Consider the following 17973-nt stretch of genomic DNA (forward strand, 5'->3'; position numbering starts at 1 on the left):
CATCCCTATCCATCCGTGTGGCTGCCAATTCCCCCCTGACCCACAGGTCACCCTCACTCTCCCAACATGTGCTCTCCAGGGCAGCATTTCCCAGCCCATTCCCCAAAATCCCGTGGGGAGAAGGAGGCAGTGCCACAGCAGGGCCTGGGTGACACTGGGTGGTGGCAGCTGCCCCGTGGGACCCCTGGAAAGCAGCAGCAGGCACGGGCAAAGTGCAGACACTTTAATGCGAGTCCCTTCCCAGCAGATCCACGCACGGGGAGCGCGGAACCCCCACGGGGAGCAGTGACAGGGGCCCACTGTGGCCACCCCCTCCTGGGACACCAGAGGGGACACGAGTGGGGCCTCTTTGGCCACTGCCACCACCGTGCTGGCCCCACGCACCCCCACCTCCCACCCACTCGACTCAGGCACTGAAGAGAGACCCACACCCACGTGCTCGGGGGGCCACGGGGCTGCTGGCACGGCGCTCGCCCCAGTCCCCTGCTGTGCCCACGGGCACACGGAGCAGCAGCAGCAGCAGCACCTTTTCCAGTGTCACTTGCCACCAAGGACGGATGCTCCAGAAGGCCCCCCAGCCCCATTTTTGGCTGTGACGGGCCCAGAGATGGGCACAAAGTGCCTGGAAGGACCCGGCTGACAGGGAGGAGGCAAACCAGGGCCCCCGGGCTGTGTGGGGAGGGGGACAGAATGGCTGGCAGGACCTGCAGCACAGACATCCCTCCCCAGGGGTGGGTCCCCCTCCCGGGCTGCAGCCGGGCGTTTGGCACAGTCCCAGGGCAGCGGGTGGCTGCAGGCTCCTAGAAGACATAGATCTTGTCCCGCTGGACACAGTCCAGGTCATCGTCCAGCGTCAGCAGCACCTGTGGAGAAGGGCAGTGAGGGCAGTGAGGGGAGCAGGGCATGGTGACCTGGGGACAGTGCTGTGCCAGTGGAACCAGCACCTACCAGGAAGGAGCCGAACATGGCAATGGAGGAGAGGAAATGCCAAATGTCGTGGTCGTCAAAGAAGTCGAGCAGGATGCAGTCACGGTTGTGCTCCCGGGATTCAGCTGGCGTTTTCTGCCGGGCACAGGGCCAGTGTCACCGTGCCTGCCCATGGCCACCCTGCCCACCCCGCTGCCCGTGCCACCCTCCTGCTCACCTGCCAGGTGCTGAGCCCCTGGAAGAAGAAGAAAAGGGCGAAGCCCCAGACCACGGAGGTGCTGATGATGCAGAGCAGGGGGATGAGCTTGATGCGCTCGCCACTGCGGAGCTGCGGGAGAGGCCGGGGTCACCGTGTGGGCAGGAGCTGGGAGCAGTGCCCACCCCTGCCCTGCCCTCCCTGCTGGGCCTGTGGGGGCCCAGGGCTCAACTCCCACCTTCATGATAATGTAGAAGGCGAAGTAGAGGAGGAGGTTGCAGATGCCGATGGCCAGCAGGTAGGAAGCGAAGTCATTGGGGCGGACAATGAGGCCGTAGGCAGCGCTGGGGAGGCAGGGACAGGCACTGGGGTCAGCCTGGGGGTCCCCATGGCATGCCTGCTGTCCCCAAAGCATGTCTGCAGCCCCCAGGAGATCAGGCACTGGGGACTCCACGGTGTCACAGCTGCAGGGGGACCTGTCATGCTGGGCTCACAGCATGGGCTGCCTGTCCTTGGCCCAGCCCCACGGAGGAACGGCAGCACTGCAGGAGTGGGGTGGGGGCAGCAGCAGGGATGGGGAGAAGCAGGGTGGGATCTGGCACGTGCCCAGCTCTGCACTCACAGTGACCAGTTGATGATGTTCCCCATGACCAGGAGCACCATTCGGTCCTGCAAAAGAGGAGGGGGCAGTGAGGAGCAGCGGGTGGCTGCTCGGGGGGGGCTGCCAGGGAGGGTCTCCACAGAGCCAGGGGTCCCAGTGCCAGCACTCACCACGTACATGGGCCCACTGCACTGCCGGACGCAGTCCGTGTACAGCACGTGCAGGATCCTGCGCAGGATGCCCGAGTCTGTGGGGAGACAGGAGGTGACACTGGGGGGCCACCACATTGTCCCCACCCACCTGGCTCACACTCCCCCTCTCACCCAGCTTCCAGCGCCCCATGTAGTACAGCTGGGTGCTCAGCAGCAGCGTGGCCACGATGTGGATGACGGAGAAGACGATCCAGAAGGCCGTGTTCCCCTTCCCAAAGACCTGCAGGGCGAGGGGGGGCAGGCAGTGAGCTGTGAGGACAACCAGCCCCCTGTCCCTCAGTGCCCACCACACTCACCACGCCCACCACGGAGAAGAAGATGACGAGGGCCAGGCAGGCGTAGGCGCTGTAGGCGCTGGCATTGATGTCGGGGTGACGCTTCTGGTAGAGCTTCAGCATGCAGAGCCCCGCAATCATGTACATGAAGGAGGTGTCTGGGGGGGCACAGCGGTGAGAGGGGTGTGGTGCCCCCAGTGTGGGTGGTGAGGGTACCAGGGGGGCACTCACCAAACTGGAAGTTGGTGTAGTTGGGGCAGACATGGTAGCAGGCGCTGAGCAGCCCCTCCATCATGAGGGCGGTGCCCATGGCATAGAAGAGCCCAAAGTGCTTGGGGATGCCACACTCCTGCAGGGCAGAGGAGAGGGAAGGAGGGAAAATGGGGGGTCCTGGAGGCTGAGCCCCACCAGGCAGCTGAGCCTCCCCAGGCAGCCGTGTCCCTCACCAGGGCGTGGGTGTCATTGCGCAGGAGCGCGCGGTTGTAGTTGATCTCGCGCTGCAGGATGATCAGCAGGAAGAGCAGACCCAGCAGCACGTAGCCCAGGTTGCTGAGGATGTTGTTGAAGGCGCTGCGAGGGGCCAGGCCAGGTGTGGGTGCTGTGGAACCTCCTCCCTCCCCGAGGTTCTGCTGCAGCCCAGCCCTGGGCACAGGGGACCCCCACCCACCCTGCTCCAATCCCCCCAACCCACCTGAGGTTCCCCAGAGGGTGGGCGCACAAGAAGTTGTAGTAGCAGATGTCCTGGTTGCCAGTGACATTCACCACCTGTGGGCACGAGCAGGGTGAGGACACTCCCAGGGATGTCCCCATCATGCTGGGCAGCACAGTTTGGGACTGCAGCCCCCAAAACTCCCAAAAACCCCTCCCTGCTGCCCTGGCCACACTCACCGTCTGGTAGGTGATGACAAGCTGGATGACGGGGAGGGCGTAGAAGACAGCGATGGTGGCAATGTTCCTGGAAGAGGGTGGGGCTGTCAGGGGGTCCCTGCTGTGCACCCCAGCCTGGGACACTGCTTGGTGCTCCCCTCCCCACTGCCTCCCACTCACCAGAAATAAATCTGGTACTTCTTCCGCAGCACCCGCTTGTCCTTGCGCGCCAGGTCGGCCACGCACAGGTATTGCTGGAAGGAGAGGGGGGTCAGGGGCTTGCCTGGCCAGCAGGGAGCAGCTGGCAGGGGGCAGGGCTGGGGGACACACACACCTTGGTGCGGATGACATTCTTGTCATAGTCGATGTCGGCCAGCGTGTCGTAGTCATCCTCCTCGACAGAGCTGAGCGAGTCCAGGCGTGGCCGGCTGGCCACGTTCTCCAGTGACCGCTCCCCTGCGGCCGGGCCGGGGTCGTCAGCAGAGCCCCTGGGCCAGCCCACCCTGCTGCCCATCCCGCAGAACCCCAATCATCCCCAATTAACCACTGGGCTGTCTCCCTGCCAACTCACACTGGGGACAGGCTGCAGCTCCCTACAGCCCTGCCCTGGGGACAGGTGGTGGCTGTGCCCACACAGGCAAGCATTGTCCCTGTTCCCTGGGGCTCTGCCATGCTGGGGAACACTGAGGGCCAGGTGGACACTGGGGCTCTGCAGCTCCTCAGGTGCTGCCCTTGCTCTGAGGGAGGGGAGCAGGAGTTCTGTGCCCTGGGCACAGCTTGGGGCTGGGCAGATTTCGCCCTGATTGGCCCGACCCTGCGCGGTACCAGCATCTACCCATGGCAATGCTCAGTGGCCTCGTCAGGGCGGAGGACACGCGCCGCTTGAACTGCTCCTGCCCTTCAAAGGAAAGCCAGAGTTACTGGAGCAGAGCTCCCTGAGGTGTGCCACTGATGGAGACCCTGCTGGGGGCTGCACAGAGGGGCCAGCAGCCCCAGGACCCTTCCCGGAGGGGGCAGAGCCAGGATGTCACCGGGCACGAGGGCTGTGGCCACACCAGTGGCCCAACAACTCACCCACGTAACTGTAGGAGACTTCTGCTGAGGCCAGGCTGTCTGTGATGCCCTCGGTGCTGCTGGAGGAGCCATTCCCTGCAAGGACAAGGACAAGGACAGGCACAGGATGGGCACAGCCCACGGGCAGGGGGGTGAGGGACGGGGACAGCGCTTGGCACTCACCAAAGGAGCCATAACCGTAGCTGTCGTAGGGGCCATGGTTCAGAAAGGACTCAGGGATGCCGCGGGAGTGACCTGCAAGACAGGAGGGTCCCTGTCACCCTCAGCAGCACCCCTGTCCCACTGGGCACAAAGCAGCTCCCACCAGCCCTGCCCTGGCACAGGGAGAGCTCAGAGCCAAGGACAGAGCTGGCACCTACCCAGGAGTGACGCTGGGAGTCCCCGGAAAGCCACAGGAAGAAAAAGACAGACCTGGTGAGATGCAAAGCCCCAGCACAGCCCTGCCAGCCCCACAGCAGAGAAGTCTGGGACTTCCCTGTCCCCCTGACACTGGGATCTATCCCCAGGAACTCAGTGGGATACTCCTGCAGAGGCAGAGGCTTTGCCACAGGCCCAAGAAGGTAGAATAAAGAGGAATTCCCCAGGCACACCCCTCCACGCCGCCTCCAGCCCTCACCTGTGTCCAGGCTGGGCGAATCCATGGCTGCCAGGAGTCCCTTCTTCTTGTGCTGCCTGCCGAGGGAAGCAGCTGTCAGCCCGCTGGTGCCACTGCTGGGGTGAGGGGACACAGCCCCAGGGCCCCCACCAGGACTGTGCCCCAGAGGGGCAGCGACAGCGGGCACTCACCGGCAGCTCTCCCAGCAGGCGATGAGCAGCGTGAGGATGTAGAAGGAGAGGAAGATGCCGAGGCAGAAGAGAACACTGCGCACGTAGGCCTCGGCTGTGCAGAGCCAGGACAGGCCCTCAGCAGGACTGGCACCTTGGGGGACCTGCCATGGGTCCCCACAGAGCCCAGCACCCCCAGCCCCTCCCAGACTCACAGGTTATGGCGGGTGACACCATCACCTCCAGTATCTTCTGCCGGTTGTGCTGATCCACGGGTTCATCTGGAAGAAGGCAGGAACAGGGCTCAGCTCTCTGCCCTGTCCCCAGCTTGTCCCCACACTTGGTGGCAGCCCCACTGCACACCTGGAGAGGCATTCTTGGACAGGGGGTAGTAGGGCAGAGGCCCCCCGCACGCCTCGTCCTCCGTCTTCACCACCACCACCACATAGAAGCTATGGCTGGGGAAATCCTTCTTCTGCAGGAAGAGACGGGGGTCAGCAGAGGCCAGCAGGGCATCTCCCATGGCAGAGGCTATCCCAGGGACATCCTCTGCGGGCTCTGGCAGCACCAGGCAGGGACCAGGAGCAGCTCAGCCCCACGGCACAGTGCCCACCTGCACTGTGATGGCCGCCTTCTTCGTCATGGTCTGGTACATCCCGATGAAGGCCACGTTGTTGTCCAGATCATAGACAGGGCACTGCAGGGGCAGAGGGGCCGTCAGCCCTGCTGGGCATCATGGGTCACCCAGAGAGCACAGCCACTGCCCAGACCTACCAGGATGTCCTGGATGGAGATGACGGAGCAGGGGAAGGCCATGGGTGAGGTCACCTTCACGATCACCGAGTCCACTTCCTCGGGGAACTCGTACTTGAAGTACTGTGGGGAGAAAGGGCCCGTTGATGCCATGGTGGCCACACTCCCTCCTGGGCACTGACCCCTCCCATGCCATGCCATGCCATGCCAGCTGCCCTCACCTGCGGCTGGGCGGCCGTGGCATTGAAGCTGAACCTCACATTGGTCCTGCAGAGAGCACGGGAAAGGTGACGGGTGGTGAGGGGAGTGCACAGCCCCTGCAGCCCCCACAGGGAAGGGGACAAGGGCGCGGGGCTCCCCTCACCGCAGCACAAAGTTCTCCACGCGGGTGACCCGCAGCTGGTAGGAAGTGTTGTCGGAGAGCGTGGAGACATCCACGAAGAAGTACTGGGTCTCCATCTCAGACTTGGTCTGCGGCTGGCAGAGCGTGCGGCTCACCTCCTGGTACGCGTATTTCCGCTGGTACCTGGGCAGGGAGAGCCGTGTGTGCCCACAGAGCCCTCCAGGGACCCCTGCACCGGGTATTCTAGCCTGGGGAACTCCTGCACAGGGCAATCCCAGCCTGGGGAACTCCTGCACGGGGCAATCCCTGCCTGGGGAACTCCTGTACGGGGCAATCCCAGCCTGAGGAACTCCTGTACGGGGCAATCCCTGCATGGGGAACTCCTGGATGGGGAATCCCTGCATGGGGAACTCCTGTACGGGGCAATCCCTGCATGGGGAACTCCTGTACGGGGCAATCCCTGCATGGGGAACTCCTGTACGGGGCAATCCCTGCATGGGGAACTCCTGCACGGGGCAATCCCAGCCTGGGGAACTCCTGTACCGGGCAACCCCAGCCTGGGGAACTCCTGGATGGGCATCCCTGCATGGGGAACTCCTGGATGGGGACTCCCTGCCCACGCCCTGGTACTCACAGGCCCCGGAGAATGAGCGGCACCTGGAAGGAGACCACCGCCTCCTTCTGCCTCACCACGAAGAGCACGGGCTGGTCCTTTTGGTTGGACAGGACGTTGACCGACACTCGCACACCCTCGGTCTGCGGGGACAGGGGCAGGTGAGGTGCTCGCCGGGCAGGTCGGGCCGCGGCGGCTCGAACCGAAGGCTGGACTTTGCTCGGCCGCCGTGGCAGAGCCGCCGTGCCCTGCGCACCCCAAACCCCCGGAACCCCCGGGCACAGGCGGGGGGGACGCGGCGGGGGCGACCACCCCGGCTCACCGTGCTCCTCCGGACGCTGTGGTTGAAGGCGTAGATGTTGAGCAGGTTGCCGTCCACCCAGTCGATGTAGGTGGTGTTGAACTGCGCTTCCTTCTGGTGCACGTCGCGCTGGCCGTGGGGCAGGGGCTGGGGCCGGACGGGCGGCGGGGGCAGCAGGGCCCCGGCCAGCAGCGCCCAGCCCAGCACGGCCGCCCCGGAGCGCGACATCCCGCCAGCATCCCCGGCCAAGGTCCGCAGGGCGGGACGGCACGGACGGCACGGGAAGGACGGGACGGGACGGGACGGGTCGGGTCGGGACGGGCGCTCAGCCGGGGCGCGTCCGGGAGCGCTGCCCCATGGCCGGGCCGGTGCGGGGGCGGTGCGGGCGCTGCCGGCGGCGCGGAGCCGCTCCCGGTGCCGATCCCGGTGCCGGTTCGCTCTCCCCTTCCCGTTCCGCACCGCGGTAAACACGGACCGGCGGTGACGTCAGCCCCGGCGCGCTCCGAGCGCCCGGCCGGGGAAGTGACGCGGCGGGCGGGGCGGGGGGACCGGCCCGGACACGGGGGGGACCGGCACGGACACGGGGGGGACCGGCACGGACACGGGGGGACAGGCACGGACACGGGGGAACCAGCACGGACACGGGGGGACAGGCACTGACACGGGGGGACCGGCACTGACACGGGGGGACCGGCCCGGAGCGGGGGGACCGGCCCGGACACGGGGGGGACCGGCACTGACACGGGGGGGACCGGCACGGACACGGGGGAACCAGCACGGACACGGGGGGACAGGCACTGACACGGGGGGACCGGCACTGACACGGGGGGACCGGCACTGACACGGGGGGACCGGCACTGACACGGGACTGACACGGAGGGACCGGCACGGACACGGGGGGACCGACACGGACACGGGGGAACCAGCACGGACACGGGGGGACCGGCACGGACACGGGGGGACAGGCACGGACACGGGGGGACCGAGCCCCGTGCGCGACCCCGCGGGGAAGCCCGGCTCCATAGGGAATCGCACCATCAATAGGGACGCCCTGTCCCATACAAGACCCCCACCCCCACGCGTGACCCCCCCAGGCGTGGCCACCCACGAGTGACCATCCCACGCGGGTTTCCACGCGAAAGCACTCCACGCGAGATTTTTCCACGCGAGATTTTTCCACGCGAGATTTTTCCACGCGTGTTTTTTCCACGCGAGATTTTTCCACGCGAGTTTTTTCACGCGTGTTTTTTCCACGCGAGATTTTTCCACGCGTGTTTTTCCACGCGAGATTTTTTCCACGCGAGTTTTTTCCACGCGAGTTTTTTCCACGCGAGATTTTTCCACGCGAGTTTTTTCCACGCGAGATTTTTCCACGCGAGTTTTTCCACGCGTGTTTTTCCACGCGAGATTTTTCCACGCATGTTTTTCCACGCGAGTTTTTTCCACGCGTGTTTTTTCCACGCGAGTTTTTTTACGCGTGTTTTTTCCACGCGAGATTTTTCCACGCGAGTTTTTTCCACGCGAGTTTTTTCCACGCGAGATTTTTCCACGCGAGTTTTTGCCACGCGAGTTTTTTTGCCACGCGAGTTTTTTCCACGCGAGATTTTTTTCACGCGAGATTTTTTCCACGCGAGATTTTTTTCACGCGAGATTTTTTCCACGCGAGTTTTTTCTACGCGAGTTTTTTCCACGCGAGTTTTTTCCATGCGTGGCCACCCACGCGTATTTTTTCCACGCGTGGTTTTTCCATGCGAGATTTTTCCACGCGTGTTTTTTCCATGCATGGTTTTTTCCTCGCGTGTTTTTTCCACACGTGTTTATTCCACGCGTGTTTTTTCCACGCAAGATTTTTCCACGTGAGACTTTTCCACGCGTGGTTTTTCCACGTGAGATTTTTCCACGCATGTTTTTTCCACGCGACATTTTTCCACGCGTTTTTTTCCACACGAGATTTTTCCACACGTTTTTTCCACGCGAGGTTTTTCCACGCGTGTTTTTTCTACGCGTGTTTTTTCCACGCGAGATTTTTCCACGTGTTTTTTCCACGCGACATTTTTCCACGCGTGTTTTTTCCAGGCGTGTTTTTTCCACGCGTTTTTTCCACGCGTTTTTTCCACGCGTGTTTTTTCCACGCGTTTTTTTCCACGCGTTTTTTTCCACGCGTATTTTTTCCACGCGTGTTTTTTCCACACAAGATTTTTCCACGCGAGACTTTTCCACGCGTGGTTTTTTCCACGTGAGATTTTTCCACGCGTGTTTTTTCCACGCGTGGTTTTTTCCACTCATGTTTTTTCCACGCTAGATTTTCCATGCGTGTTTTTTCCACGTGAGATTTTTCCATGCGAGATTATTCCACGCGTGTTTATTCCACGCGAGTTTTATCCACGCGTGTTTTTTCCACGCGAGATTATTCCCTTTTTTTGGGTGTTTGCCCTGCTCCCTGTCCATGACTACAGCGCAGTATTTATGGACCAGGTGCAATAGAACATCCCTGTCAGTGTGCTGGGATCTGGGGCTGACCAGCAGGTTAGACAAGAATAGGAAATACTCCAGCTTTGTGTAATTAACTTACACAACATAACTGTGTAAACTCTGGGTAAGTCACACAAGGGCCCTGGAGGTTTGGTCAATGACTTATTTTCTCCTACAGAGTAAGACTGAGTGAAACAATTCAGTTTTGTTCTTGTGCAGGATAAAAACAAGGTTTTCACCTGGTTTCAACTTGTCCTTCAAATCCTCCCCTAGTCCCAAAGTTTGGGTAGGGATGACTCTCAGTGTTTCTCCAGCCCCACTTCAAAAGCAAATATTCCATGTGGGGATGGGATCTGTGCCCTGGCACTGGCAGGGAATGAAACACAGCCAGTCTCATCCCTGAGAGCCTCCTGCACCCTCCTGGGCCTGACCCCGTTCGTGGAGCTGTGCAATTTGTTTAAAAGGGGATTAAGTATACGATTGAGTGATGGAAGATTACAGTAATTTCACGACCATAAGGCGCACCCCCCCGGGAGTCAGTAAAATTCGCAACTTTGTAGATGAGATAAGGCACACCGGACTATAGGGCGCACTTGTTTTTTTGCAGTGAGGCTCCGCCTCAACCCGGCAGCCATTGGCCCCAGGGCCCGCCTGTCCATATATAAGCCGCACCTGATTATAAGCCGCACGTTGGGTTCGGACCAAAATTTTAGTCAAAATGGCGTGGCTTATAATCGTGAAAGTTCTGTAACTTGGGAGTTTTCCCATGCTTGGGGGAAGCGGGAGTGACACCACACTGCATTTTTGATGTGTCTCCCTAAACATCCCCCCATCCCAGCTGTTGCCCAGCCTCCCGCTTTTCCAGGCCTCTCTCCAACAGCTCTGTGCCCTTTACATCACATTTTACTTGCCTGCTGTTGGTGGTTTTTATTTAAAACCCCCTCTCTGAATGGGCTCAGCCCCGTGTCACCTCAGAGCCACTTTCCAGGGCAGCGTCCTGCTCTGCCCCACGGGACAAACGCCACGAGACAAGGCACTGCTGCTATTGTGCACTTTATTTCTCCGGGCCCTCCTGTCCCTGAGGATCCCACAGTTTGGAGTCTGCCCATCCTTTCCAGGTGCAGGTGGTGGCACTGGTGGCAGATGGGACAACCTCAGGGACAGACATGCGGGAAGAGAAGCAGAATTCCGGCCGGCTCCTCGGCTCTGGTGGAACTCGAGTCGCCTCTTGCAGGATGGCTGTGAGCGGGATTGCGTGGGGATGTGCACTCCCTGTTTGTTCCAGGGATTAGAGATAAATCACTCGGGAATCGAACACAAGCCGCTGTCCTGTCGAGGGCCAGAATAAACCAGTTCCCTTCACCTGCAGCACCGTGCTCACAGGTTTGGGTGCAGCACCCAGATCTGCACGGGGAAAAGGAGGAAAAACAGACAGAAACAGCCCCAAACGGAGTGGGGGGAAGCAGGAATTAAACGAGGAGCGAGGATCTGGTTGAGCACAACTCCCAGAGCCGGGGAGGACCCGCAGTGGGAGGTTTGGCAGCACCTGCCCGGCCCCATGGAGACCTCCAGGCGTGACCGAGACAGGGCAGGAGACGGCTGGGCACACACACACACACACAGGCTGCGACACGGTGGGTGAAACATTGACATTTATATCGAAATATGCACTAACAGTGACTTCTACCAGCCGATGCATTTTTGCCAAAGCAGAATCACAATGGTTTGTGTCCCGGGGAAGGCTCGGGGCAGCGGGTGGGCAGCGAGGGGAGGTACAGGGGCCTCCCTGCTCCTGCCTCACCCTCCCCCAGCACCTCACAAGACTCTGTCATTTCACATCTTTTGTTTGTTTTCCTCTCTGCTGCATAAACACGAAACTGGACACGCTCACTCAGAGGAGGCCACAGCCCCGTCCCGAGGGACATCCAGAGCTGGAACTGAAGTTTTCTCACAGGAGGCACTCGGATTTCAGCACAGGGTGAGCAGGAGGCAGAGCCCCTCTTGCCCACAACACATCTCAGGTGAGCAGGGCAGTTTCCTGCCAGGCAGCAACAAGCAGAGCCGAGAGCACTGAACCAGCACAGAGCGTGGCACCTCAGCAAGCCAAGCCTAAGCAGAGCCAGCAGAGCCTCCCTGGTGAGCCAGAGCCTGCCAAATTCCCCGGGCCACTCGGCACCCTGCCCACGGGGCTGGCTCACAGCGAGCACAGGGTGCCGAGCGAAGTCAGAGCTTTACTGCAGAGTACATTCCTGGTTAGCATCTCTTCAGCCAAATGCAGCAGCAGCAGCAGGGAGGGAGGGAAGCAGGGATGCAGAGATTAAACTAGCACACGGCTTTTCTGGAGATGGAAAGCTCTCAGGGAGCAAGAACCGGTTTTATCCCGGCTCCCTGAGGGGGCTGGGGATGGGATAAGCCCTTCCCCAGGAACTCTCCACTGCACTGTACTTTTAACAGTTGACTTTCCACTTGCCCTTCCCCAATATTTTCAGCCAGAAGCTTATGGGAAGCGTGAGCAGTGTTCCCTCAAAGCCTGCCCTGGAAGCTGTGGAGCTCCACGGAGCAGCACCCCTGGGCTGATCATGGGGGCAGGGTGTGATCCCTCCTCTCCCATGGCACTCTGCAACTCCCTGCATCTGATCCTGGCCAGGGGAATGCTTCACCTTTCCTTCATCTGTGTGTAGATCACATATACTGGAAACAAAACACACACTATGCATGCAATCCAGGCAGGAATCCTGCTATGATCAAAGCTACAGGAGGAGGGGGATGAGGTGGGATGTTAGGGGATTCCTCAACGCTAGGTCAGAGTTACACACCAGCCCCTTGGCTACAGCAAAGGGCAGACAGACTATGTACAGTACCTATGGGCTTCAGCAAAGCCCCCTGACACCTGAACACCCCTCCCTTGGAGCACAGAGTGAAGCTCTCTGTTCCTCCCAGGTTTACCTGCCTGGAATCCCGCGGGAAGCACAAACCCAGCGTGGCACCACTGAGCTCCAGCTCTGGCAGGTAAGGCAGGGAGGAACAGACTTGGTTTAAAACAGGTTATTTGCAAGTTATCAATTCATCTAGGGCTCTGCCTCTCAGGTCCAAACCATTTCTTTCTGGAAGAGAAGCTCTCAGTTTTAAATGAAAAGTTGTTTTGCTACAACCAGCCCTCTGAACTATAAACCAAGCCAAAACCCCACTGTGTGAGCCACACCTGCCCCTCTGGCTCCCTTGCTAGAGGTGAGGAGCAGTGTCCAGGGCAGGAGAAGCTACGTCTCAACTTCACTTTTTACTCTAAGAGGCTGTAGTTGCTCAAATAAACTGTTTATACAAGTAAACCAGTAGTGATAAGGAAATATACACCTTGGGATCTGTAAAGCTTCAGAGTGATTTAGGCCTTGCAGCCAGGGGCTCTTCATGTGGGTTTGCTTTAGAAAAAAGGATGTAACAGTCATACTTAATAAAAAAATAGAAAAAAAAACTGCAAAGAGCCCGGGCACCTCAAAGGGATGTCTGTCAGTTCCAGGGGAGCGAGGAAGTGATGCCAATTACTGGATCATTAAAATCCTACACTGAGCAACTGCTAAAAGCCAGCAACATCACGGGCAGCAGGAGCAGGGGCCAGCAGCACCCAAATGGGAGCGTTCCCAGGAGAGCTGCGTGGGAGGAAGGGAAGGTGCCCCCGCTAGCAGGACTGGGGAAACGAGCACAAGACAAGCACTGGGGAGTGTTACACGAGTTCAGGTAACTGTTTGCTTCTTTAAATTTCTGAATTCCAGTTTCAAGCTGCTTCAGAAAGGAGTGAGAAAGCAACACTTGTCATTTAACGCCCCCTCAGTAAACAAACAAACAACAAACAAACAAACAAAAACCCCAAACAGAAAAACCCAAAACCGCCTAAAAGGTGGAACCGAGTTTGGAAAAATGCATCTGTTCTGGCTGTTGCAAGTGGAATGTGATTCTTGTTCCCAGGCAAATACACAGAGCACGATGGCTGCAGCCAGGAACGGTGAGCCAGGAGTGGGCTGTCGGACAGGCTACAAGGGGTCTAAGACAACCACAGGGCAACAAGACATGAGAGGGGCACAGAGTGACAGTCCTGTTCTCGTTTTAAATGAGGAATGGTTTAAAAGTAAAACTCTTCTTCAGCTAATTTCCTCCTGCAATAAAACCAACCCAGCCGGCCCTCGTATGTACAAGACCAGTTAAACACGAGCCTTCCCCCTCAAAACACTAGGTACGGACATCCGGTAACATTCTACAATGGAAAGTGCTTTAAGAAAGAAGGATTCTGTAGTGCCAGTGACAGAACTGATCTGATGGGCTGGATGATGCTCTCCACGCTGACAGCAGCGACTCAGGCCAGGGCAGCTCGTTTCTCCTCGGGGGTCTCCTCCAGCAGCTGCATGATCAGTTCGTGGAGGGGCTTGCAGACCTTGGCGTAGCCCCCGCCCGTCAGGTGCAGGAAGTCGAACATGTCGTGGTAGGAGATGGTGCCATCCGAGTGCACGAAGCCCACGTCCACGTCCAGCAGCTGCACGTTGGGCAGTTTGGGGAGCGAGGCTTTCAGCAGATGGTTCACCTTGGCGTTCTTCTGCCGCAGCGGGTTTGGCTTCTCTCCACGAGGTAGCAGGCCCTGGCATGAGGGGAGGCAGAAAAGAGCTTTGTGTGACTGATGGCACCAGGAGCCCTGCTTTCCACTCCAATCTGGGCTGCCTGTCAGGATTTAGGATGTCTGTGACAAGAGGAACTCATCCCTTGAATGAGAATTTGTCCATTCAGGACTAATGTGAAATGCAAGTGAAGGAGCCAGATTAGCTACAAGCACTGACTGCCAGGGAAACTGCTTTCTTTTATTTTTTAAATTTATCAGCTTGTGCTCTTTTCATAGCCTTTCAGCTCCTCAGCAAGACAGGCAGCAGCTTCCTCAGGACAAGGAAGCCAACTAGGATTCCCAATGCCAGCTGGAGTTTGGGCACCTATTTTGCCCTCACAGGACTTTCTCAGCAACACTGAGAAGTGGGGTTGTTACTGGGAGTGAGTCCACCCAGCTCTGGAAGGGCTAAAAGAGAGCTCCTGCAAAGCCAAGCCAGCGAGGGGAGGCACAAAGCAGAGGACAGATCAAGGGACTGCCCTCCCAGCACAGCAGAGGCACAGCCCAGGGACGTACCAGCACAATCACTTTGGCCTGTGGCTGCTGGGTGTTTATCAGGCGCACGATGGCCTCGATTCCCCCTGCGACTTCTTCTGCTGTGTTTTCATGGTTATTTGTTCCAACCCAAACAACAATGACCTGCAAGGAGAGAAAAATGTTTCCAGCTTTTCCAGGGCAAGTGGTAACAGGGCCGATGACCCTGAAATCCTTGCATAAACATCCTGTGTAGCCAAAGAGCTGCAGGGAGAGTCGGGGAGTTCAGCCCCAGGGCTGGCACTGCCCACTGCTCTCAGGGAAGGCACTTGTGCCAGGCCTTCACCTGGATACCCTCACTAACTCTGCAGCTCATACCTTGGGTTTGATGTTCTCCAGTTCACCGTTCTTCAGTCTCCATAGAACATGTCCCGTGGTGTCGCCACCAATCCCAAAATTCAGTGCATGGAGCGGGGAGAAGAGCTCTCGCCATATCTGCAAGCAGAAACCAATGTGCTGCTTCAGAGCAGCATCCTGGCTGTGAAGCAAAGACACCACACAGTGTCCTCAAGGTCACTGAGAGAGCCACAAGCCCTTCTCTGAAAACTCAATCCAACAAGGGCATTTCACAAGGAATGAGGTTTTTATCTGGAATCAGAAGAGATGGAGCTGCTGAGGTTCAAGCTCTCAGACCTGGCACAAAGGAAGATCTCTGGAGCAGTGATTTGCTGAACTCATCAGAGCTCCAGAGTGCTGATCTATTGCAGACCGTGGTGTTCCTAAGCACAGGGCCTTTGAAGAATGAATCTATGACCTGATTAAATCCTTCTCATCTCCAGGTAACAAAACTAGAACAAAGGGAAGCAGCTCTTGCAGAACAAAGCTGCTCAGCTGGCACCATGGCAGAAGAGAACTTTCCCTCAGTAACTTTAGGGAAGAACCAGCAGACCAATGCCTCTGGCACCCTGAACTCTACAGGGCTGAGTGTGTTCTAGCCATGCCAGGGAATTCGATGGCCCTCAGGAGGCTGGAATCTGAGAGCTGAGGAGCTGTGCACGTGTGCCAAAATGCAGGCAGCTGTCGTGGCCTCAGAGAGGGGGGCAAAAGCAGCCAGGTAAAGCAGTGCCCAGGCACTGGGGAGTTCAGGAAGCAGGGCAGGGACGCCTCAGGAGACGGCAGTGAAAACGGGAACAGTGCAAGTCATCAGTGCTACACGTGACCAGCCACTAGTGGGTCAGAGAGAGATGCTCCAATTGCTCTGACCCATCCCTCCCTCCCTTCATCCCTACCTCGTACTGCTGTAGCAACTGCACCATGGAGTCCCCCACGAAGAGCACGTCGGGCTCCTTGTCTTTGCAGTCCAGGACAAACCGATTGTGCTGTCAAAGAGAGCAGCAAGGTGAGCTGCAGGTGACAATTGCTCCTGGGCAATCCACCTGTGCTGCAGGACAGCTGCCCAACCAGTTTCCCCTGCTGCCATACCCTCCAGCACCCCTGCCTGCATTAACCCCTGAGCTGCTCCCAACTCCACACCCCGTCAGGATCCTGGGTCGGATGAAACTTGGTGTGGTTTAGTTTATGGCCATTGCTCCTTGTCTTGTCACTGAGCATCACTGAGCAGAGTCAGGCCCCATCTTCTGACACCCCTTGGAGATTTTGTATGGATTGATGGGATCCCTTCTCACTCTTCTCAGGACCAACCCAGACCAGCTCCCGCAGTCACTCCTCATCAGAGAGATGCTCCAGATCCCTCTTCCTTTGCTCCATCACAGCAGGACACACAGGTGTGACAGCTGTCACAGCTGTCACCTCCAGGCTGTCGTGACCTCAGGGTCCCAAGTGTGGCCTGGGCAGCACTGGCCCAACATCTGCCCAGTACAAGGATGCACCTGCCAGCCTTACCTGTGACATCCACCTGTCATCTCCCTGAATGTCCTCGGCGGCGTGTGGGACAGCTGCCGGGTTGGCGTCCCCCATGCCCATTCTGTTCCTGTGGAAAGAACAGTTCACACCCACTGCTTCCAGCAGCTCCCACAGCGCCAGGGCTGGGAAAGGGCTGCTGGAATCCGCTGCACCACAACTGCCTGCTCCTGGGCGTGCTGGCAGCTGGCAGAGAACAACAACATGGATGTTGCTCCATGGCACAGTGACTCGGCAGCAGGCATTCCCCTGGAGCCAGGCACGGACATCCCAGCACGGAGAACAAAGCAGAGTGCCAAGGATGCTCTGCAGCCCCACACCTGAGCCATGCACGGCTTTAACAACTCGGCAACCACCGCTGAGACTCCGAGGATAAGTCCCTATTAGCGCCCAGAGATCCAGCTTACAGCTGCTGAGCTGCACAGTCCAGGTGGATAATCTGGCTTCAGGAGCAGCACATCGTGGTGGGATTGATCCCAGAATCCCAGAACCGTTATGAACTGGGAGGGACCTCTGGAGATCATCCAGTCCAACCCCCCTGCCAAGGCGGGGTCACCTGGAGCAGGTGACACAGGAATGCATCCAGGTGGGTTTGGAATGTGTGCAGAGAGGGAAATCCCTGCACCACCTCCCTGTGCAGCTGCTCTAGCGCTCTGCCACCCTCCAAGGAAAGATCTTCCCCACTTTGAGGTGGAATTTGTATTTTAGTTTATGGCCACTGTTCCTTGTGCTGATGCTGGGCATCGCTAAAGGGAGTCTGGAACCATGCTCTGACACTCCTTGGAGATATTTGTATGGATTGATGGGATTCTTTTCTCCAACCTGACCAGGCCCAGCTCCCAGCTCTCCCCATCAGAGAGATGCTCTAGCCCCGCATCATCTTTGCAGACCCCGAAGGATCTACAGCGGGAAGAGCAGCGGGATGATGCTTCGCGCGGCCGCCGCCTGCAGCCCGGTGGGCGCACACCGCACCCGCAGCCCATCGCGGCGGGCTGGGCTCAGCAGGGCGGGTTCGCCCCGCGCCCCCTCCCCTTCCTCCTCCCGCCGCCCCCGGCGCCCCTCCCCGGTGTCCCCGGGCCGGCGCCGCCCCGCGCCGCGGTCCCCCCGCACTCACGGCGGCTGCGGCTCCTTCCCCCGCGACTCCATGGCGGGCGCGTCCCCTCCGCTCGGCCCCGCGCCTGCGCCGCTTCCGCTTCCGCCTCCCCGCGCGCGCCCCGGCCGCCGCTTCCGCCCCGCGCCCGAGGAAGTCCCGCCTCCCGCCGTGACGTCACCGCGCCGCTCCCGTGACGTCATGCTGCCCCGCGGGGAAGCGCGACCCTGGTGGGGAGTCATGGAGGCACTCCCTGACCGCGTGATGTCATGAGGAGTCTTTTTGCTGTTTATCGTGGGTTTCACCCTAAAACCAAAGCACCTCCCGCGCCTCGCCATGACGTCATTCTACCGCCCTGACGTCATTCTGCCCCAAGATGAGGCGTGACCCGCATGGGAGGGGTTCCTGATGTCCCCACAAGGAGTGATGTTGCAAGAACAAGTTTCCA

The 17973-nt window shown here is 59.1% G+C and overlaps 2 protein-coding genes across 3 annotated transcripts; both read right to left on the reverse strand.

The window, feature by feature from the left end:
• Positions 1-208: 208 nt before the first annotated feature.
• SIDT2 (SID1 transmembrane family member 2) lies at positions 209-7239 on the reverse strand. 2 transcript variants are annotated; one of them, XM_033081562.1, is made up of 27 exons: positions 6949-7238; positions 6648-6769; positions 6035-6196; positions 5892-5937; positions 5692-5793; positions 5531-5614; positions 5281-5392; positions 5133-5198; positions 4939-5032; positions 4769-4824; positions 4512-4523; positions 4315-4386; positions 4153-4227; positions 3413-3534; positions 3259-3332; positions 3100-3166; positions 2903-2976; positions 2658-2781; positions 2443-2560; positions 2233-2369; positions 2048-2156; positions 1895-1971; positions 1746-1792; positions 1362-1467; positions 1145-1255; positions 949-1062; positions 209-863 (listed from the first exon to the last, which is right to left on the reverse strand). In XM_033081562.1, exons 1-27 carry the CDS (start codon positions 7153-7155, stop codon positions 801-803), a joined length of 2553 nt encoding a protein of 850 aa, XP_032937453.1. In that variant the 5' UTR covers positions 7156-7238; the 3' UTR covers positions 209-800. The 2 variants fall into 2 exon arrangements, with proteins under 2 accessions (XP_032937453.1, XP_032937454.1); XM_033081563.2 differs by lacking the exon at positions 4512-4523 and having other exon boundaries at positions 6949-7239.
• A 3197-nt stretch (positions 7240-10436) lies between these two features.
• Positions 10437-17652, reverse strand: PAFAH1B2 (platelet activating factor acetylhydrolase 1b catalytic subunit 2). Its single transcript, XM_033081580.1, has 6 exons — positions 17550-17652; positions 16418-16505; positions 15805-15894; positions 14894-15010; positions 14558-14680; positions 10437-14023 (listed from the first exon to the last, which is right to left on the reverse strand). The coding sequence occupies exons 1-6, from the start codon at positions 17579-17581 to the stop codon at positions 13745-13747; spliced, it is 729 nt and encodes a 242-aa protein (XP_032937471.1). The 5' UTR covers positions 17582-17652; the 3' UTR covers positions 10437-13744.
• Between the last annotated feature and the right edge of the window lie 321 nt (positions 17653-17973).

The sequence above is a fragment of the Catharus ustulatus genome, chromosome 28 (assembly GCF_009819885.2).
Source record: "Catharus ustulatus isolate bCatUst1 chromosome 28, bCatUst1.pri.v2, whole genome shotgun sequence".
NCBI classification, from domain to species: Eukaryota; Metazoa; Chordata; class Aves; order Passeriformes; family Turdidae; genus Catharus; species Catharus ustulatus.